Source organism: Marmota monax, unplaced genomic scaffold (assembly GCF_021218885.2).
Source record: "Marmota monax isolate L192 unplaced genomic scaffold, Marmota_monax_Labrador192_F-V1.1 WCK01_AAM20220418_F8-fsc00082, whole genome shotgun sequence".
Classification (NCBI taxonomy): domain Eukaryota; kingdom Metazoa; phylum Chordata; class Mammalia; order Rodentia; family Sciuridae; genus Marmota; species Marmota monax.
The window spans coordinates 37,322-60,189 of record NW_026695207.1 but is presented as its reverse complement, the minus strand read 5'-3'; the positions used below and the strand labels follow the sequence as shown (position 1 = coordinate 60,189).

The 22,868-nt window shown below is 49.5% G+C and overlaps 1 protein-coding gene across 3 annotated transcripts in view; it reads left to right on the top strand.

Moving 5' to 3' along the window:
* Nucleotides 1-3,085: 3,085 nt before the first annotated feature.
* LOC124083626 (ankyrin repeat domain-containing protein 33B-like) overlaps nucleotides 3,086-22,868 on the top strand; it is a 54,284-nt gene continuing 34,501 nt past the window's right edge. The window contains exons 1-3 of one of the 3 annotated variants that reach the window (XM_046430371.2): nucleotides 3,086-3,537; nucleotides 3,670-3,765; nucleotides 4,015-5,263. In XM_046430371.2, coding sequence (XP_046286327.1) covers nucleotides 4,910-5,263 — 354 coding nt within the window. In that variant the 5' untranslated portion in view covers nucleotides 3,086-3,537; nucleotides 3,670-3,765; nucleotides 4,015-4,909. Of the gene's footprint in view, nucleotides 3,766-4,014; nucleotides 5,264-22,868 lie in introns of all 3 variants that reach the window. The other 2 variants (XM_046430369.2, XM_058574504.1) reach the window with 2 other exon arrangements.

The following is a 22,868-nucleotide window of genomic DNA, read 5'->3' as shown; positions in this document are numbered from 1 at the left end:
GGTGGAGTTTTTCCTGTTCTTGGGAGAGGAACTAGAGAGGTTGTCACTTCATATAAGCCTCCCAGGAGTGGTCTTTAAATTCCATCAACCTTGATTCAAAGGAGGACCCAAGTCTTTTGTCCTGAGAGTAAAAGGAGCTTTCCTGTCACGCCCACTATTGTTAATTCCAGTCGGAGAAGACTGCAGAATCGGCAGTTAAGTGTCACAGGCATTTACGTCTTCCAATATTTGCTCACACAGGCAGAATACTTCCCTCAAAGGAAATGAGGTTCCTTCACGGCTATGGGAATCTGATTCTACTAGAAGGGATCTAAGGGTCAAACAGCAACGATCTCTTCAGCAGGAGATCCAGACGTTCACAGAGGGAGCTTTCTTTGTATTCCCAGCGGATCTCAGTGGTATCTGGTCTGGCCATTCTCAGGTTGACTTGAGACATTCAAGGTTACTTCCTCTTAGTGCGGACAACTCAGGGAAATTTGCAAAAATTCTAAAACAAATCATTTTGGTTTTACTTGAATTGCTTTTGAAAAAAGAGTAAGAGACGTCCTGTCCCTCATTAACTAGGGCTTCTCTGGAGGCAGTGGCAGAGCGGGAGGAACCTGTTGAGAACCTCAAAGGCTCCAGCCTTTGAGATTCCGAGAGGAAGGTGGGTTCAGGAAAATGAAGTGTCAGCCCCTGGAGCCAGGTCCCAGCATCACTGCCCAGGCCAAGTCTGCCTCGAGTTCCTGTTCTTTTTTCTTTTTTTCTCCGAAGCCCAACTCCAAGGCCTAAATCCTTTTCCTTTCTTTGAGCTTAGACTACCTCTGTCCACTCTTGGAAGAAAGCTGCCCGGGTTTCCCTGGCAGGTTCCTCAGCCCCAAAGGCAGCAGGGAGGCCTTTCTCATTTTGATGAGCTTTGTTTCTTTGGCCATCGGGAGACCGCAGGAGCTAACAGAATGGATGCATATGCTGTGTGTTTTTCTTCTTTACTTTCTATAGATCTCTCTATATTTTGGCTATGAACCACCACCTTTTAAAAGGCAGCACAATAAGTTTTTCCAACATTTAATATTTTTGTCCCATTTGACTTGTTTTTAGAAATTTTTTTTTTTTCCACTTCACTTGCTTTTTTAGTTGCTAGCATGGAAACCAACTCTTGGAAAGCTCAATCAACAACAGCAGCAAAGGAATGTGTGAGATGTAGATATCTCAAGAGATCTGCTTTAAATTCACGGACAGGATCCCCTCTAAGCAAGAATCTCCACTGGAATTTGGTTATATCATTCTAGAACAGTATGAGACAAGTCCAATGCTTGCATTGAAATCTTCCTGTCTAAGACCAAGGTACCATGCTCCAGTCTCTTTCCCTGAGGAGAATTTTCATGTATATCTTAAGTTTCTTCTTGATATTCTAGAAACATATATTTGAATAACAGCAATGAACAAAATATTATAGTTCAAGAAACTCAAGCCACTCAAGGTGGGTCGTTCTTCCAAGGAAACACCTGGGAAAAGGTGCCTTTGTGTACATCAGAGAAAATGCTAGAAATACCCTAAACATCAAGAGTAAGAGGTTGGCCTGGTGTGGTGGGACACCAGAGACTCAGGAGGCTGGGGGCAGGAGGATGGCAAGTTGGAGGCCAGCCTGACTTTAAGATAAAAAATAGAGGGCTAAGGATACAGCTCAGTAGCAGAGCTTTCCTAGATTCAATCCCCAGTACCAGGGCGTGGGGGACTAGGAGATTGGTGAAACAAATAATGAATACCCAAAGTTAACACTTTCAGAATTGGAGCTATCACTGCAGCTTATAGCTGGTGTAGCCATAATCAGAAGCTCCTTTGTCTGATACCACAGTGTGCTCTTTACCCCAAGCAAAGCAGCCTTCCCTACCACAAAATAAAAAGCATTTCTCATTCATTTCATGTGGGCTGCTTCTCCTGGTGAATAAGCCAACAAATTTGGAGAAGCAGCTCCCGCAGAGCAACTTGTACCATCAGGCGAAGGGATGCTTTCTTTTTAATAATAATGAAATTTAACACAGTGTGCTCAATTCCAAAAGGTGCAAAGGCTTAAATCCATTGTCATTCAAACTTCCATCCCGTCCCTCGAGGTGGTGTGACTGTTAATTTTATGAACGTGGGGCGCTTGGGTTTACATCCATCTTCCAAACAAGGTGGGGACGGCACTATAGGTACCTTCTGTTTTCATCTTTAAAAAGATGTACACTGCTTGCAATTTTAAAAGACCTGACACAGAAAGGTAACCAAACTAGTGCTGATTTTTTTTTAATGGCCCCAAAGAAATTATTCATCTGAAGGAATTGTGTAATGTATATCTTTGAAAATCATAAGTTAAAACAATCTGGGAGAATTTAACACAATTCCTTGAAATGTTATGGATTGCAAAGTTAGCCTGAGTTGGAAGTTCTAAGCTATTTTCTCTTCCTATGTAGGTTTTGTACACATAGTATATACATGTTGGCTTTACAAAAATACCTGTTTTTCAGCTGTCTTCCAGAAAGGTTGAGAATATTTTGTCTTTGTGGAGTTTATTTTTAAAAGATGGGGTGAGGGTGGGGACCCATCTGGGCTAGTTCTTTGCCGGGGACTTGTTAATCTTTCCCTTTTACCCTTCTGTAGTGCTGGGACAGAATCTAGAGCCCTGGCAGGCTAGGTAAGCGCTTTACCCCTGAGCTGCACACCTACCCCCTGCTCTTGTTTATCTTTAAGTGAAAACCATTCCAGTATTATTTGGACTCATATTTCTAAGAAAGGAAAGAAGGAAGTGGTAAACACTGAAGACAGCCTTAATTCCCTTGCTTAGTGGCATGGGTGATAAGGACCAACTTGCTTTAGAGCGCCCCAAAAGTATATGCGGGCAGGGCGCCCTGTCCTTCAGCGTTCTTATTTTAACCAAACCTGACCTCCCAGGCGGGAGGGGGCAGTCCAATTTGTAAGTCCCCTGACTGCTTTTAACAGGCGTTTGGAAAGGCTAACACAAGAACTGTCGACCTTGAAAGGGGAAATTCCCAGTGGGAATTTATGCATCTGTAGCTAGTTACAGAAAAAGGTAAAAAGTAAACCATTATCTGGGGTGTTCTTGGCTTCAGAAAGAAATCCCCGAGTTCAGAGCGAAGCCGGCGAGGCCAGGTTCTCTGCCAACTCCGGGTGCATTCAGGCGCGGACTCGTCTTCACCAGAAATCGCTGCTTGGGTCCCACCACCCTTCCCGGCCAGGTTCTGGGGCAGAGGTCATTCCTGTTCATCTGGCGACTCTGGAAGACACTGGGTGACCACAACAGTGTGTTGGGCCCAGCGCAGTGTGGCAGTAGGGGTTCAAGGGCTTCAGAGTCTCTCTGGGGCCCATACCGCTAACCGGGGATTTTGGACCAAGTTGCCCACCGGTGCCCCTCGGCTTGCCCTGCTGCGCCTGGGGTCCCCACGCCTCGTCTCCGGTGGTTGCATCCGCACAGTGTCGTTCCTCTTTGGACGAAGGTCTCCCACGAGTTGGCACCTGGTGGGCCCACGAAGATAGGCGCAAAAGAAGGAAGGAAAGGAGGTGGGTGGGCGGAGTAGAGATGTGGTCTCCGGGTCGGTCCCGTGACCCACGGCACTGCTTGTCAGACAGGGCCATGACCCGGGGCTCGGGAGGTCCTCACCAGGCGCCTACACGCACCGACTCTTCCACTAGGAGACGAGTCACGACGCATCTACCTCACCAAAGCGAGGGGCTCTCTGGCAAACCTCCCATGCTCTTCCTCCTCAACCCGCACCCAGACACTGAGAGGTCAGGCTCGGCCTGGGGGGGTAAGGTCTGGACCCCTGGTCGACCGCCCTGGCCTGCGGCCCTTCTCTCAGTTCTTTAGGGCCCCGTCACTGGTTTCCAGGGTCGATCGGCCACGACTCTGTAGATCCCACCCACCACGTGACATTGCCCAGAGGCGGGGAGGGTGGGGTCCCTCATGGCTCGGTTCGGTTGCAGATCCTTTCCACCTAGATGCTCCCCCCAAGTTCCTAACGCCTCCCTACTCCCCAGGATTGCTCTTTTCCGACCCATCGGCAAGCCGTGGCTGGCCCCGGTTCTGCGCGACTTGCGGTCTCTGCCAAGCCCTCCATCCCTCCGGGTTGAGGCTCGCCCACGGTTCAGAGGGGCAGCACCGGCTGGGCACCGTTCTCCCCACCGGCCCGGGACCTCAGGGAACGGCTTCTTTCGCTCGTGCACCCGAACTCCGCGAGCGGTGCGTCCGGGGATTCCCCGGCCTTAAGCGGCCACGGCCCGGGCAGAGTTGGTCCCGGAGTCTGGGCTCCCCGAAGGTGACGAAACGGACTCTGAGCTTGGGCAGGGGGGAGAGAAAAATGCCCCCACTCCGGCCCCGGGGCCTGGAGCCCTGGGCGGGGGCGAGTCCCAGGGGCTGGTGGTTTTCCAAGTTGGAAGCGGGCTCGGCCCTCAGCGTCCCCTGACCCCACCTCCGCCCCTGTCCCCCGGGGGCCGGTAGAGGGAGGGGCGGGGCCGCTCGTCGCCCCAGACGCTTGCTGTAGTTACTGCTTCTGATTCTCCCGCGCGAGCCTTTCTCGTCTCCGGGCAAAGCCGCTGGGTTACGGTCCCCGCGGTCCGGCGAGGCCCGGGTTCGCTCTGAACTCTCGCCAGGGACGCGCCCCGCCCGCGCCGCGGAGCCTCTACCCCGCCCGCAGCCGCCCGCGCCGCGCTCGGAAAGCCCCCGCGGCTCCTCCCACCCCCAGGGGCTTTTCTCCAGTCTCCAGTGGCTTCTCCTGAGCGCAGCCGCCTGGCGCTTGTTTCCGCCGGGCTGGAGCGCGCGGGCCACTGCTTTTCTGGGGACGCACGGGGCGAGGAACGGTGACCTCGGTACGCGTCCCGCGTCCGCGTTTTCCGGCCCGCGCGGGGACCCCCGGCCCGCGCCCCGGCCGCCAGCATGGTGCTGCTGGCCGGGCCCGGGCCGGAGGGCGGCGGGGCGCGCTGCTTGTCCCCGCAGCCGCCGACCGCACCCCGGGGCGCGGAGACCGGGGACGACCCAGCGGACTACGAGGAATACGAGGACTTCTCGAGTCTGGCCGACACCCGCAGCATCGCTTCGGACGATTCCTTCTACCCTCCTGAAGGCGAGGACGAGTGCAGCGAGGTGAGCTCGGACAGCGTCTCGGAAGACTTCCCGGAGGCGGCCACCTTCCTGCGCGCCGCCTGCGCCAACGACGTGGGGCTGCTGCAGGCGCTGGTGCGGCGGGGCCCGCGCGTCGAGGAGGTGCAGGAGACCGACCGCAACGGCCGGGTAAGCGGGCGTCCCCGCAGGGCTGTGCTCTCTTCGCTCAGTACCCTCTTTCGCCCCGGCACTCCCCAGGTCCGGGCCCAGGCCGGCCCCGCGGTTACCCCGGCCACAGCGCCTTTTGCTCTCTGTCCGCGCTCGCGGCTGGTGCTGGGCGGGTTCGCTCTGCCCAAAGTGCCGCGCGACGGGAGACGCTGACACCCCGCTTCCTAGGGGTGACACCGCCCGACACCGCCCCGTGCTCCCTGAATTGGCCCTGGAGGCCGGCGCTGGAATCTTGAGTTGACTCTTGTGGGGCCTCTTCAGCCTTTTCCCCATCTGATCGCTACCTTTCCTCGGGAACCTGGTAGGCGATCGTGAGCCCTCGCCTGCAGGGGACAACCCTTCCTGACCAGCGCCCGGTTTGCCCTCTCTGCCCTCTCTCTGGTCTTGCCCCCAAACGCTGTTCTCAGGTCCGTTCCTCCCGGGGCCACCAGGATTTGGAAGCGACAGTTCCTTTCTTTACACAGACATACTATTCTTTCCTACCGCTGTTCCTGGTGGCCCGCGCAGCCACCAGCCGGCATGATCTGTCCTGGTCACCGCCAGGAGCCAAGGCCCAGCAGCCCCCACTTCCGGCTAGGCAGGGCCCTAGGGGAGCAGCCACACACACCTGGATCGGGCAGGTGGGGTTGGAGGGAAGGAGGCACTGAGTACCCGTTAATTATGCCAAGGTGTTGAAATCTACAAATGTTTAGAAAAAAGTTGGCTTGAGAGGACAGGAGAAGGACTGGCTGTGGAACAGAAGCCACCCAGCACTTCCACAGAGAAACTGCAGGGTGACCATGCTGGTCATGTCCCCATTAACCTCTGCTGGGTGGACAAATAGCAGTGTGTTCTCACCTGATTTTCGTATCCCCAGACTAGCAAAGCAGGGGTGCAGGTGCCTCTGGGAGCCTGCAGCTGACGGAAAACATGCGATTTGATTTTTGGGACCCAGGTGACCCTGTTTCTTTGGCCTATGTTGGGGCACAGGGTGCAAGGTGGTTGGCCCCTTTGTGGTCTGGGTGGGCTTTACAAACATGGGAAGCAGCGAGTGTCACTTTTGTTTGTGCTGATTTGACACCACAGTTGTCAGGCAGGGAGAACTAAGGAGGGGACCCAAGGTGGGTTCCCAAGGCCAGCACCACCCCAGTGGCCTGTAGTCGCGTCACTGTTTGGCACTGGAGGGGGATGCTGCAGCCTCCCCCTTCTGCCCCAGGTAGCTGTGAGTCCCTCCCGGGGGCTCAGGTGGCAGCTGGCTCTACTTTCAGTTTCACCTGGTGGGAGTTCCCACGCCCAGATGCTCATCTCTCCTCCCTGAAGCCAGTGCCATGGCCAGCTTTAAAGGAACCTCAGGAAGGTCACAGGTAGGGGAGGTCCCCTCTCTGTGGTCCCAACTGGGCTCAGCCTCCGCTCTTAGCTGCCACAGGGCTCAGCTTTACTAGGTCTCCTTTAGTGGAAAAAAAAACATAAGGAAGTTTGAAAACAGCTGAGAAAAGTGACAAGAATGTAAACGGGTCCTAGGGGGCTTAGGCTAGACAGAGGGTCCTGGGACCCCTTTGAAAGCCCCTGTCTCAGGGAGCGTAGGGGCGGGGGGGGGGGCTCCAGCCTCCCGGCATCTCTGCCTCAGTTTCTTCCCCTGTAAATAGGTTACCGTCGGCCAGTGCCTCCTGGGTTGAAAGCACAAGACCTCATCTTGCTCATGGAGCTCTGAGGCCGTTTAGGGGCTTGTCCCGTTTCTCACTCCCCTCCCCCCCCCCCACCTTTGCTCACCTTCCAGCTTGGCTTTGTGTTTTGCCGGGTGAAAGATTTCTCTGCTTTTCTTTTCTCTGGACTGTGAAGGTGGAAACTCATGACGCTTGTTTCTTTGTTTTGAGTCTCCTCTGTACCCCATCAGATAATGACGGGGACCCAACCGTGAGGGCCCTGGGCTCTTTAATCTCCCATCAGAAGGAGCAGGGCCCTGTGCTGTGCTGTTCAGGGGAGAAGGCAGGGGCTTCCCTTCTCCACATTCGCTTCATGATGCTGTTGGTTACACAGCCTCTGTCTCCCCGAGAAGCTGCTGAAAGGATCCAGTGTGGCAAAGTCCAGTGCCCAGACCCATGGAAGACGGGCAGAGCCACGGCAGAAGTGTTTACTGAGACTGAGTGGGTGCGGGGGGTACTTCAGGAGGCTCGGGTGAATCCAGCAGCCCCTGCATTTGAGCATCTTGGCCCATTAGTGAGAGAGGAACTTGAGAGGGAGCCAGAGCTTCCCCGTAGAGGCTGGGTATGAGAAGGGCCTCCAGAGACATGCAGGGTGAGGACAGTCCTGAAGGCCCGGTGAGAGCTGAAGAGGGCATGGACAAGGGGACGGAGGACATTCTAGTCGGGCAGGTGGAGCTGAGGGGGTGGTGGCAGCTGCAGCGTGGTTTGGTCCTGGTGTGGTGTGAGAGGAGGGGATGTGGAAAGCAAGGCCAGAGAGCCTCTCCTGAGCAGGTTGAGTGGGGCGTGGTCGTGCAGGCCTATAATCCCAGGGACCTGGGGGATCCCAAGTTCAAGGCCAGTCCTGGCGACTTAGAGACGGAGCTCCGTGGTAGAGTTCTTCCCCGGCTTGTACAAGGCCCTGGGTTCAATCTCCAGCCCTGGAAATAAGAAGAAAAAACAGGGAATTGGGAAACAAACTGGTTTCAGAATGTCAGTGGCCCAACGTGGGGCTGTGGTGTCACATGGCTTGCCTCTTAGGGCCTGCAGGTTTCCGTTTTAAGAGTTCCATCTTTGGGAGTCCTTTTCTGTTTTCCCCCACCTAAGCCAACAAGGCCCAGGAGCTAGTTACAGGCAGTCCAGGTACAGACAGTGAGGGCTGAGACTCAGGATAGGATGGTGAGTTGAGAGAGCAGGTGACACTGGAGCAAAGGACAGAGAAGGTCTCTGAAAAAGAGCCTTGAGTTGATGGAAGTGCCAGTGCAAAGGCCCTGAGGGAGAAACTTCGCTGTGGCCTGGTCTACAAGTTCATCAGGAGTAGTGGCCCCAACAGCTTGGTGAGTAGAGGGGTAACTGCATTAATGGCAGAGGAATAGCTCCAAAGAGCCAGCTTCCCCGGGGGTGCTTGGGGGGTTTCTAAAGGGTTCTCCACTTGGCTGGTGTGTTGAGTGGTGTTCTGCCTGTGCCAACAGGCATTCCATTAGGCTCGGGTGACCGAGGATCAGATGTTTTTGTTTAAGAAAACGTGTTCTTTCCTGCCTCCTGAGACGAGTAGAATACGGGATGTGGCTCAGCACACTGTTTTCCTTCTAAAATATTAATTGCTCTAAAAGGATTGTGTGATTTAATATGCAACAAGTGGATGTGTGTCAGGTGATCCGCTGACAGCATGCAGTGCGGCTCCCGCCGTCTTCAGGGCTTAGGATCACCGTGTTGCCTCTGATGTGGGGACAGTGGACGTGGCCATAATTCTTTTTCTTAATTCTTGTCCTCCTTGTATTACCGCTCGAGAGTCTCTTCTACAGCCGTGGTGGCCCCTTAGGTGGCAATGAAAATGAAGGAGGTGTTTGTGCTGTTTTAATTGTCACAGAAGGACACTTTGCACGGCAGACAGCTCCTGAACCAAATTAGGCCCAATCATGCTGACTTTAAAACACGCCACTGCTCTCTGGGTGGCGTTCTGGGCCTGCAGGTTTAAATGACAGGCCCTCAGTCCCTTGGGTTCTATTAGCAGAGCAAAGCCAGACACCCAGGATGGGCGTCTCCTTTCCTCAGGGGCTTCCATTCGAGTTCTGCAGATTCATAGCTGTGATCAGATTTTATCTTGAAATATACTTGAGAAATTTGTCTTGCTGTCATTCATTGTTCGAGTGCTCCAAACAGATGTATAAACTGTGGAATCACCTGCCCTAAGACGAGGCTTACATTATTGCAGCCCATGGGCAGCCCTCTGCCCTCACCAGGCCTGGCACTCACAGCCTGCATGAGCGTGGAAACAGGGTGATTACTCCCATTCTTGCTGGTTACTATAGAAAGTGGACAGGCCTCATGTCTCTCCACGCGTACTGGGGTCCAGCGGGCACCAAAAGAGTCTTGTTTGCTGTTTGGGAACATATGTCCCTGTTGTAGTAGTTGCATCCTCAAATTTTGGGGTGTAGAAAAGCCGGTGACAAGGGAGATGGGAGTAGAATTCTAGACTCACAGCCCCAGGGACTGGAACAGATGTGAGTCAATTTCGGTGGCCTGGGAAGACTTGGGCCTGTGACAGGCGGTTAACAGATGTCCATCACTTCCTCCTTACTGACCATGGTGGGCTGCTCCAGGTCCAGCAGCAGTGGAGAGACCCATGTGCTTCTCATACAGGTGTGCTATTTATCTGTGGCCACAGTAGTGCTGCATATGTTAGTCAGCCTGGTGTTACTGTAATGAAATACCTGAGATAATTAACCATAAGGAGAAGAAGTTTATTTTGGCTCACTGTTTCGGAGCTTCCAGCCCAAAATTGGGTAAACCCATTGCATTGGCCTCACCCATTTGCGTCTGGTGGGGGTGCCAGGTGCAACATTCAGGAGCACGTTGGTGGAGCACAGTGCTTACCACTTGAGGCAGGAAGCAAAACAGAAGAGGAAGAGACCAGGGGCTTGCAATTTCAACCTGTCCTCCTCTTTCCCCCAGCACTGGGAATTGAACCCGGGGCCTTGCAAACTGACTTTACATCCCAAATCCTGTTTTAAAATTTTATTTTAAAACAGGATTTTATTGTGTTGCCCAGGCTGGCCTCAACTTTGCTATCCTCCTGTCTCTGCATCTGAGTAGTTGGGATTACAGGTGTGCACCACTGTACCTGGCTTGGAATCCCTTGGAGGAAACATCTTCGATGACCTCAGGACCTCCTGCCAGGCCGCACCCCCTAAAGTCTCCACCACCTCCTAATAGCACCACCCTGGGAACCCAAACTTTAACACGTGGACCTTTGAGGGACACACAACTATGAAAGCCCACGGGGGTGTGCCACAGTGACCATTTTGCCAAGGTGGCGCAGCCCAGCTGATCCAGGCTGGATTTCTAATTAGTCTGCAGTCAGCTGGTGGTCAGCCGCAGATGGCAGGGCCAGGATGGTCTCGGCTGGGGTGACTCATCTCTGCTCCACGTGGCCTCTCAGGTCCCAGCAGGCCGACCCCTTGCTGTTTCTCCATGGCTGGGGCAGCGTTCCAGAAGTCAGCAGGACCTCAGGAGGCTCCAGCTTGGCTCAGGTTCAATGTCACATTTGCTGACACAAGTCTGGAGGTCACACCTAAATTTAAGCAGGAGGAGTGTGACCCCTCCTCTCAAGGCGAGGAGCTGCATGTGGTAGACAGAGGGAGGAGGCCTGGGGCCATTTTTACAACCAGTCTAGAGAGGTGAGGGTGAGGGGTGGCTAGGGACACCTTGGGCACTCACCCATGGTGCATCTCCATGAGCTGGTGGCCTTTGTTCTTAGCTCTTGAGCTGGTTTTGTGTGTGTGTGTGTGTGTGTGTGCGCGCGTGCATGGGGGGTGATCGCTGGAGCTCTTGGCGAGGAGGGGTGTGAACTCACAGTGGCTTCTGAGGGAGGCTCACGCAGCTTGTCCGCCCTTGGGGGCCGAGATGTGGGTGGGTTGTCTTGGTTAAGGGCGAAGAGATGGGTTCCTGGAGGGGCATAGGTGTTCCCGTGACTGAGCCAGCGAGGTGGTCTATGTGCAAAACCCACCATCCCTGCAGCACCATGGTCCCACCTGCTGTCCAGGAGCCTGCTGGACATGCACCCCAGTAGACTCTGGAATGCTGCCAGGGGAGGGGTGAGCTGGCGTCCCTGCTGGCCTGAGGCCCCTGCCATTCAGTGGATGCGACTGTGGCGATGGTATCTTCTGTGCTCCAGGAGGCCTCCAGCTTAGATGTGGAATCACTCCGTCACGTTGACAGTGCTCAAGAGGATGAGAACTCCACTCCATCTTGCAGGCCCTGCTGATGTATGCACCAAGGAGAGGCCTAACTCTTAGTGATGGCGCAGGGTTGGAACTAGAGTGAACTGGTGGTAAATCCAAGGAGATTCCCAGGTACGAACTTTGAAAAGGATGTGATGTACTCAACCTCAGTGTTTATTTAAAATTTCTGTTTGCTGTGAAAAACGTCAGCCAGGGACTCCAGTCGTGGAAGTAACACCAGGAGTTGCAGATTCAGCATCCCCAGCATCAGCCCCTCAAGGCTACTGCCATTTTGAGGGGAAAGGTTACACTGAATGGCAAGGAGTGTGTCTGTTTCAGAAATTTAGGACCTTTGTCCCAAGATTAGAGCTGGAAGGGATTTTGTAGTCTTGTGTTAACTTCATCTCTGGACAAAATGTCTGAGATGATCAACTTGATAAGGGAAAAGGTTCATTTTAGCTCATGATTGCAGCAGTTTCTGTCTGTGCTCGCTCGACCGGGTTGCTTTGGGCCTGTTCACAGGACACCACGGTGGGAGCACGTGGTGGAAGGGGACTGCTCACCTCCTGGCACATCAGGAAGTAAAGAGAGGGGGACAGCTGGGGCCAGTCCCAATGTCCCATTCAGGGGCCTGCCCTGTGACCCGACTTCCTTCCTGGGCTCCATCTGCAAAAGCCTCTACTACCTTGGGAGCGTCCTGGGCTGGGATCGAGCCTTTACACCTGGACCTTTGGCACCACTAGAGATCCAAACTACAGCATGGTTATAACCCTCTGTTTCATAGTTGGCAGAGTGGGGCTCAGGGTAGAGAGAGAGGAGCGGGCCCGGCTGGGTCCAGACCTAGCTTTGACGCTGCTTGTGAAGGTTCTGACCCCCTCAGGGCCTCTCCCTGGGGTTCCTCAGCTTCCCACCTTCACCTGTATGCAGGAATGCAAGAATGGGATTGCTAGGGGGCAATGGGTGTGTGTGTGGGGTTTCTCTGTTTTGTTTTTTGGTACCAGGGATTGAAACCACTGAGCCACAGCATCCCCAGCCCTTTTTAAAATTTTATTTAGAGACAGGGTCTCACTGAGTTGCTTAGTACCTCATTAAATTGCTGAGGCTGGCTTTGAATTCATGATCCTCCTGCCTCAGCCTCCCAAGCTGCTGGGATTACAGGTGTGTGCCACTGCACCTGGCTGTTGGGTGGTTTTGAACATCTTATTTAACTAATGTCCGTCATAAACTTCAAGCCCCCATGAGACCTCCAGGTCTGTAATCCCCTAAATGATCTTAGGACTATTCAAATTTCATGTTTCTTTCTTGGTCTATTATGAGAACTTTTATTTTCTAGGAAACTGCCCCATTACATCTAAGTTTATCATTATAAAGCTGTAGAGTTTTTTTTAATCTTTGTGATAACTGTATTATATACTGGTTCCCTCCCCCCCCCCCCTTTTTTTTAATGGTTCAGTAATGGGGATCAGACTCAGGGGTATTCTCACACTGAGCTGCATCCCCAGATCTTTTATATTTTATTTTGAGATGGAGTCTTACTAAGTTGCTTAAGTTCTTTCCAAATTGCTGAGGCTACTACCTTGGGAGTGTCCTTGCAATCCTCCTGCCTCAGCCTCCCAAGTATCTGGGATACCCTGGATCCTGTATTTAAAAATTTGTGCTGTTTCTCTTTTTCATGACAAATATTATGAAAACAATCTACTTCATTATTATTTTCTGATAATCAGCTTTTGCTCTGGATCTGTAATCTTTACTCTGTCACCAATTTCTACTATTTCTTTTTACTATATCCTGGTGATTCTCCATCAAGTATCACTTTTACTTTTCCCCATAAATTTTGCTATGTGGTATTTTTAGTACTGTTCTCTTCTAATTTACATTATGATTTCTTTTTCTTTTTAACCTAAGTAATTTAGAATCGTGCTTAAATTTTTTTTTTTTTTTTTTTTTTTTTAAATATATTTATTTATTTTTAATTTTCGGCGGACACAACATCTTTGTTTGTATGTGGTGCTGAGGATCGAACCTGGGCCGCACGCATGCCAGGCAAGCGCGCTACCGCTTGAGCCACATCCCCAGCCCTCGTGCTTAAATTTTTAAAAATGTATCTTTATTTAGAAGAAAAAAACTTTTAACCTAGTTTAGGGAGCACGGTCTGTGTGATACCACTTCTTTGTAATATCTCTAATTTTTCTTTTTAAGTTTCTCGAGACTGGCTTTCCAGCCTATGGAGCCATTAACTAGAAATCACAACCATGGGGCATTCTAAAATTGCTCTAAGTCAAAACAATTCCATATGTAAACCAATATGTAATTTCATTTAATTCAAAGAAGAATGTAGAGCAGTTGTAAAATTGGACAAAGAGAGTGTGTTTCATTCAAGAGGGCTGGGCAGTAATTCATTGAGACAGCTGGTGGAGAGCTGGTGGGTCTGCATGCTCCTGTGCCTGTGAGATCACCAGGGCAAGGTGGGTTGGATGGGAGATGCAGAGACCTGCGTAGCCTGGAGAGCAGGATGTCCTTCCTCACTCTGCCTGGAGAGAGAGGCCACAGTGGCTCCTGTTTGTAGATCTTAGGTGGTCAGATTTTAAGATGAAGCAGGACCTTAAGAATCCCTGATGTCTTTATAACGTGTGTACATAAAATGTTTTGTAAGAGGTGGTTTTAAGCCGTGTTCCCGAACTGAAGAACATTTTTCTTCTCTCTACTAAAGCCAGAGGTGCAGAAATTAAGGTAGAAGTGAACTCCCACGTGACAGGTGGCTCAGTGGCAAAACTGGATTGGAGTGGTGGGATTTTGAAAGCAATTTCCAAGTATCAGAGAAATAAATGTATGCTTCCAAAGGCATATTTATGTCAGATCTGCATAAGCTCAGATCAAAAGTAGGCCTTTGGTGGGGACAGAGAATTTCTGTCTGGCTTCTAAGAATTTCTGGGATGCTTACCTGGCTTTAGAATTGGAGCCCATGACTCTGGCTAGGGACACTGCCCCAAGAGGGGCAGACAGGTGTATGGAGGGAAGGCCAGATGAGGTGGCAGGAGCAACCATGTCACCTGTGCTCAAGGAGGTGCCAGCCAAGGGTGTTAAGTAAATTCATAGTAGTCATTCTTCTGAGGCAAGGAAAGGAAAATGTAGTTTGTTCATCTATTTTGCCACGCTGAGGGTCAAACCCAGGGCCTGGTACATGCTAGGCAACACGCTATATCCCCAGTCCCCGAGGTTGCTTGAAAAATAAAGGAAGACCAGGGAATTATGCTGAGTGACAAGATCTCAAGAAATCACAAGGCGCACGATTCCGATCATATGACTTCCTCGAACAGATGCAGTTGTGGAGCCTCCCAAGCTGCTGCCTGGAGGAGATGGGGAGAGGTGGAAATATGAAGGACAGTTAACTGTGATCCCACTTTAGCCCTGAAACACAGGGTCTGTCACTGAAACTGCACGTGTTGGACCTTGCCGGGATCAAAAACTTCAAAAGAACCTGGATGCCAAGAAGAGACCTCCTCATTGCTGAGACCCCCCAGCTCTGTCTTCTGGGTACAGATGCTGCCAATCCTAGGGGCCTCCTTGACTCCTGGGTCCCAAAGCCATTGCCTTCACCTCCAGTTTCAGTGATGCTCTTCTTTGATAGACCCTGAGTTTCTCTCTCTCTCTCTCTCTTTTTTTTTTTTTTTTTGTGGTGCTGGGGATTGAACTCAGGGCCTTGTGCATGCGGGGTAATCACTCTACCAGCTGAGCTATCTCCCCAGCCCCGACTCCGAGTTTCCCGAGGCAATCTTGGGGTCAGGGTTAAGAACTGCCCTTCATATTTCCAACAGCCTCTCCTCTCCCCATTTCTTCTGTGCCGCAGCTTTGGTAGGTTCTAAGACTGCAATCATGGAGTTGGACTAGCAAATACGGCTTCTAATCACCTTCTCCCCTGTTCTTTGGGATTTCTGCTACCTTTTATGAAAAGATAATTTGAGTTTTGTAGCTCACATACAAGTAAGCTGGCTTCACGGTCTGGTGATTATAAGGGGTGCTTGTAAAATGTTTGTTTCTAAAATTTGTTGTTTCAGAGTGATTATGATCAATATCTAGAAGCCGATTTCTGGTGAATCATCCATTTATTTTGTACTATTGTCAAGCAGCTCCATAGTTGATGATTTACCCAGTAAGTGAATTGGAGCCCATGACTCTGGCTAGGGACATTGCCCCGAGAGGCAATAAAGTTGCTCTTCTTTAGATGAGTTGAAGGAAAGTGTGCATTTCCTTTTATCCAAACCTTACTAATTTTGGAAATGAAAGCAGGGTCCGACCTAGTGAATGGGGGGGAGGGGACCAACTGGAGACGTTGGGTGTTGGAACCTTTGCTTCCTAAAGGGGTGGTGAGGGGACCAACCAAAGTGTGGGCATCTAAAGGAGCTTTCCCCATAACCCTCCCCTGGCCCACTGAGCCAGACCTGCATTTTAAGAGGGTTTTCATGTTAGAAGAACTCTAGCCATTTCCTGGGAGTGGATAAGTGGGCGTTGAGTTTGGTGGTTACAGATGAAGGCTTGATTAGGGTGGTTAATCTAACCACCTAATTAAAAACAAAACCCTGATCTTTTGATCCCAGTTTCCTTTAACCTGAAATGGAGACACTTCTGAAGGTAATGACATCTTCCTGAGGTTCTTTGCAGAATAGATTAGTAACTTAAATAGAAAGTTTCTGCTCTGTGCTAGACACTCAATAAACAGAGCTCTAGTTTTTGTAGGTGAATTAGTCTCAAATGGTTTTCCATTACTGCTGGTTCCCTTTCAGCCAGGGAAAAAGGTGGAAGCAAAGTAAATGTTTAACTAAATATGAATAATAAAGAAAATGGCATGTCCACACGATGAGGACTCTTGTAACCATTAGAAGTGGCAGCTGGTGCCTGGGGGTGACAAAGCTGTGGGGGAGATCAGGAGGAAGCAGAGAAGGGTCTGGGGCTCCTCTGGGTGCACCTTGCGGCACCTCTGGCTCCAGGTGGATAGAGAACGAGGTGCTGCCCCAAGAAATGGAACTGAGGCAGATTTGGGCTTGGAGGAGCATCAGATTCCAGACGCAGGTAGCTGGGCAAGGAGGGCGTTTCTGCAAGGGATTGTGCCAGCAATGGCCACAGCTTTTCTCTGTCTTTGATGTTCTCCTGAGTTCGGGATTAGAGCAAAGGGCCCTAGATTTAGGCCGTCCCATCCCCGACGTGCAGGGCAGGTTCTGTCTGTTGCACTGTCAAGTGAGCAGCTGCGGAGGATCCCCGGGTTCCTCCCCTGCTGGGAGGGTCAGTCTGTGTTGTTTCCTTCTGGACTTTTGGCTTCGGTCCTTTACAACTGGGGCAATAGTCATCTGCTAAAAATAGTGGTGGTGACATTTTTCCTCCGTCAGTTCTGCTGGTGCTGGGGTTAGGTTTTTTCCTTTGATGTGAGATCACGGGCATATTTCTAGGAAATGAGTTCCTGGTACAGCAGAGCAGGCTCAGTTGACCTTGACCTTGCTTGAGACCTTGAACTGACCTTGGTGCACTGAGGGGCCCTTAGATTACAGGAGCTGTATCTCCTTGCTGACCATTATCATTGGGGTGGGGGTGTCAGACACTTGGGGACCCCGTCCCCCTGGAGTGCAGAGGGCACAGTGGAGCAGGGGAAGGAGCCTCAGGCATGTCCCTTCACCTGTATGTCCTATGTTCAAGGGTGGGCTGGCCAGGCACCCTGAGGCCCCTCTTTCAGCAGGCAAGCATTGGCCCTAGGGGTCCTTCAGCTCAGACTCTTCATCATAGGAGAGCCGTCACCCAACCTGGGGACACAGGACATATCTTTTTGGTGGGCCTTTGGGAGACAGGAGATCCTTCATCAGGGAGGGCTCATAGACAGGGATGGATTGAGAGGTTCAACCTCCAATGATGTGGAGTGAACATACTTCTCGGAAAAATTCAGTTAGTTAAAACACACAAGGGAGGCTCTGGTGAGTTGTTTTTTAATAGAAATTATCTTTTTAACTTTTCTTGGACATAAACAATTCTAAATCCTTTGGGTTTGTTTGTAATGAGGCACAAGTATATTGAGTTGATTAAAAGAACATGAGACCTACCTCTTTGTTAGAAGCAGTGACTGTAGTGACTCTGTGGACAATTTTACTGGGTCCCAAAATATTTAAGATGCCATGAACTTTCCATTTCCTAATTTTAATTCAGTGGAGACTTTCAAAAATAATCAAAAACTCTTATTATCCTTCTGTTTGGGTTGGGCGGGTTCCACATTTCTGCTTGCAAAGGGGTTGATTCTGAGTGTGAGTTCTAGTGTAACATGAAGGCTGTGGGTTTTTAAATCAGTAATACAGAAAATGTCACTATTGAGTAATGGCATTTTGGCAAAGGAATAGACATCACAATACAAGACCTTAAACCATGTGCTACGGAGCTATAGTAACAAAAATGGCATGATAATGGCACCAAAATAGACTTGTAGACCAAGGTACAGAGTAGAGGACATAGAGACAAACCCACATAAATACGGTTATGTCATACTAGACAAGGGTGCCAAAAACATTCACTGGAGAAAGATAGCCTGTTCAACAAATGGTGCTGGCAAAACTGGAAATCCATATGTAGCAAAGTGAAATTAAACCTCTATCTGTCACTCTGCACAAAAATCAACTCAAAGTTAATCAAAGACTTAGGCACTACAACAGAGACCCTGTGGCTAATAGAAGAAAAACTAGGCCCAAATCTTTACCATGTTGGCCTAGGACCTGACTTCCTCAACAAGACTCCTAAAGCGCAAGAAGTAAAATTAAGAATCAATAAATGGGCTCCTCACACTTCAGATAGAGCCCTAATATCCAGAGTATACAAAGAACTCAAAAAATTAGACAATAAGAGAACAAACAACCCAATCAACAAATGGGCCAAGGACCTGAACAGACACTTCTCAGAGGAGGACATACAATCAATCAACAAGTACATGAAAAAATGCTCACCATCTCTAGCAGTCAGAGAAATGCAAATCAAAACCACCCTAAGATACCATCTCACTCCAGTAAGATTGGCAGCCATTATGAAGTCAAACAACAACAAGTGCTGGCGAGGATGTGGGGAAAAGGGTACACTTGTACATTGCTGGTGGGACTGCAAATTGGTGCAGCCAATTTGGAAAGCAGTATGGAGATTTCTTGGAAAGCTGGGAATGGAACCACCATTTGACCCAGCTATTCCCCTTCTCGGTCTATTCCCTAAAGACCTAAAAAGAGCATACTACAGGGACACTGCTACATCGATGTTCATAGCAGCACAATTCACAATAGCAAGACTGTGGAACCAACCTAGATGCCCTTCAATAGACGAATGGATAAAAAAAATGTGGCATTTATACACAATGGAGTATTACTCTGCATTAAAGTATGACAAAATCATAGAATTTGCAGGGAAATGGATGGCATTAGAGCAGATTATGCTAAGTGAAGCTAGCCAATCCCTAAAAAACAAATGCCAAATGTCTTCTTTGATATAAGGAGAGTAACTAAGAACAGAGTAGGGTCGAAGAGCATGAGAAGAAGATTAACATCAAACAGGGATGAGAGGTGGGAGGGAAAGGGAGAGAGAAGGGAAATTGCATGGAAATGGAAGGAGACCCTCAGAGTTATACAAAAGTACATACAAGAGGAAGTGAGGGGAAAGGGAAAAATAATACAAGGGGGACAAATGAATGTCAGTAGAGGGGGCAGAGAGAGAAGAGGGGAGGGGAGGGGAGGGGAGGGGGGATAGTAGAGGATAGGAAAGGCAGCAGAACACAACAGACACTAGTATGGCAATACGTAAATCAATGGATGTGTAACTGATGTGATTCTGCAATCTGTATATGGAGTAAAAATGGGAGCTCATAACCCACTTGAATCAAAGTGTGAAATATGATATATCAAGAACTATGTAATGTTTTGAACAGCCAACAATAAAAAATTAAAAAAAAAAAAGAATCAATAAATGGGATGGATTCAAATTAAAAAGCTTCTTCTCAGCAAAGGAAACAATTAATAACGTGAGGAGAGAACCTACAGGTTGGGAGAAAATCTTTACCACATGCACCTCCGATAAAGCATTATTCTCTAGGATATATAAAGAACTCAAAAAACTTAACACCAAAAAAGGCCAAATAATCCATTCTATAAATGGGCTAAGGAACTGAACAGACACTTTACAGAAGAAGAAATACAATTGATCAAGAAATTTATAAAAAAGTGTTCAATATCTCTAGCAATTAGAGAAATGCAAATCAAAACTACTCTAATATTTCATCTCCTGTCAAAATGGCAATCATCAAGAATACAGGCAACAATAAATGTAGGCAAGGATGTGGTGAAAAATGTACACGCATACATTGCTGGTGGGATTGTAAATTGATGCAACCACTATGGAAAGCAGTATGGAGATTCCTCAGAAAACGGGGAATGGAACCACCATTTGACCCAAAGGACTTAAAATCAGCGTACTGTATTGATGCAGCCTCATCAATGTTCATAGCAGCTCAATTCACAATAGCTAGACTATGGAACCAACCTAGGTGTCCCTCAACAGATGAATGGATAAAGAAAATGTGGTGTATATACCCAATGGAATATTACTCAGCTTTAAAGAAGAGTGAAATTATGGCATTTGCCAGAAAATGGTTGGAGTTGGAGAATATCATGCTAAGCAAAATAAGCCAATTTCATAAAACCAAAGGCTGAATGTTTTCTCTAATATGAGGATGCTAATTCACAAAAAGGCTGGGGCACTAGGGAAGAATAGCATTACCTTAGATTAGGTAGATGGAAGTGATGGTAGGGTAGGGTAGGGGATGTGGAGATAGGAAAGATAGTAGAATGAAACAGACATTATTACTGTATGTGTATATGTGACTGCGTGACCAATATGATTCTGCAACATGTACACTCAGAAAAACAAGAATATATCCCATCTATGTATATCAAAGTGCATAAATGCATTCTACTGTCATGTTTAACTAATTAAAACAAATAAAAGGATTTAAAAAAAACCACAATATCAAATGCTGAAGGAATAATAAAGTTTTGTGTTTTGAATATCTTTCCAACAAGTGGAATATGTAGTTTCAAAAATATTTGAATAGAATTACATATGCATGACTTTGAAAGTCACTTATACTTACAGAATCCCAAGGTCTCTACCCAGAAAATCAAATAGACTCACATATAGATGTTTTTCAGCTCTGAAAATGTGGACTTTTAGTATCCTATGATTATTTAACATGAGTGTTTAAATTAATAAAATTCAACAGTTCAAATTAAATAATTAGAGGATGCTTAAGAAAAAAAAACCTATAAAAAGAAAGCTAATTAAAATTCTATAGTAGAAAATCCCCCAAAATGCAAAACAGAAAGAAATCATTTGAAGCCAAGCATGGTAGGTTGCACCTGTAATTCTAGCTACTTGGGAGGCTCAGGCAGGAACACCACATGTTTGAGACCAGCCTCATCAACTTAGCAAGACCCTGTCTCAAAATAAAATTATATAAAAGCTAGGGATGTGGCTCAGGGGTAGAGCACCTACCTAGCATGTACCAGCTTGGGGTTCTATTCTCAGGGCCCTCCCGTGTACCCACACACAAAGTAATTTGCAAGAGAAAGTGGAAAAAAAAATCTTTAAAAATAAAAAAGAATACAGTCGCACTGAGTTCACATACCATACAGTTCACTGGTTCAAGGTATGAAAATCGGTGGTTTCCAGTGTACCCACAGATGATTGGCAGCCACTGACACCGACAACTGTAGCAGCTTTTCATCACTCCAGAATCTCAGACCCTTTTAGCCCTCACCTTAAATCCCTCCCATCCCTAAGCAACCACTAAGCTACTTTCTGTAGATTATGTACATTATTTATAGAAGGACTTTTACATTATTTATAGAAGGATTCTTATGAAAGAACTGGATCCTTGTAACTTAATGTCAACACGCCTTGACATTCTCAATAACCTTCCCTCAGTGAGAGCTGACTCCCGGGAACTGCCTACCGCACCAAGGGTGACCTGTGTCCGCGAGTCCCCTGCTCTAACTCTGTGGTGCCAGCGTAAGGAAGGGCGGTTTTTCAGTATCTTCCTCACCCACGCCAAGCCAGGGCTCTACCACGGAGCTACAGCCTCAGGCTTTTTGAACATCATTTTGTTTTGAGACAGGGCCTTGCCAAGTGCCCCAGGTCAGCCTGGCCCTTGTGATCCTCCTGCCTCCAGTTCCTCCTTGTGCCGTGTCCATCTGCCCTCCTCCGCTTCCTTCTTTTCCTCTTATCCACCTGCTGTGTCTCTCCTGACATTAAGGAAAAGCCAAACAAAACCCAAACTCACTTGCCAGTGGGTTGGGCCTGGCAGGCCCTTGAGGTGCCCAGCTGGCCAAGGCCAAGGCCAAGGGCTGAGGGTGGTGGTGCAGTCCCCTTGATCTGCCTGCAGCCTGGGCCAGGGCGAGCCTGCCCTTGGGCACTTAGGGCTTCCCTGGCGGGTGGGTGTCACAAAGGCCCCTCTCTTGGCTGTCACCTTCACCCCCATGAATTCTGATTTCTTCCCACCCACCCCCGAAGCTTCTCCTGGCCTTGGCGGGGCTGCCTCTTCTCTCTCCCCCAGCGTTTTGGGCACTATCACAAGAATGGGGAATGAGACGCTCTCCTGGGACGAAGGTGTCAGGGGCAGGGTTTCGGACTCTATCACCTCTCAGCCAGGCGAGTGTGTGTGTGTGAGAGAGAGAGAGAGAGAGAGAGAGCAAGAGCAGCCAGTGCCACGTGCACAGTGGTCTGACCACCACCGGGAGCAGGCAGCCCCCACAGTCATGTGAGCCCATTTCTTAAAATAAACCTCTTTCCGTCCATGTCTCCTATTGGTCCTGTCTCTGGAGAGCTCTTGCTGATCCTCCCTGAGCAATATCCTCTGCTGGCAGTCTGGTGCTGCTGATGCCAGCTTGGCCCTGGGCCTTGGTCCCCAGAGTCACACTGGCACCTGGATGGTCTGCAGGATTCCTCTGGCTTCCCTTCCTCGAGCCTCTCCTGCTTTCTTGCTGCTGTTGCCTCCAGAGCCGGCTTCCGGGGTTTGCAGTCGGTAGCCTATGATTATGAGGGCCCTGTTCTGAACCTTGATGCTTGGGAACCAGGGCCTGCGTTTTCATCTTGCGCCAGGGTGCAAATTACACAGTTGGTCCTGGCTGCCCCCCCATTTCTGGTTGCCCACCCTTCCTCATCTGCTGTTTCCAAGCCCTGCCTGCCCCACCAAGATGGTCTCTCACTTTTCATGGGGGTCTCACTTATATCGCTTCTCCCTGAGTCTCCATCGTCTGGTGTGTCCTGTTCCCACACCTGGTTTTATCCCCACGTGCAGCTCTTATTAAAGCATTGTCTTCAAGACTGTTCCTTTAAGGCCCCCCAGACCGTGCTCTGTATGCGTCCCTCTGTGTCATACAAACGGGTGGCCTGCTGTCCCCCAGTCATATGCTGGGCCACCTGCTCCCAACCATGCAGAACATGCCTTCCCTCTGAGGTCCCTTTTGCATGCATTTCCCGTGCCGTCAACACATGGCTTCTCGCTGACTGCTCTCAGTGAGGCCCTTCTGCTTTGTCTGTAGGATTAGTGATTTCTCTTGAAGTGAGGTCAGCCGCGTGAGGGAAAACCCTGGTCCCATTCAGCTTGTGCCCTCGTCAGTTCCA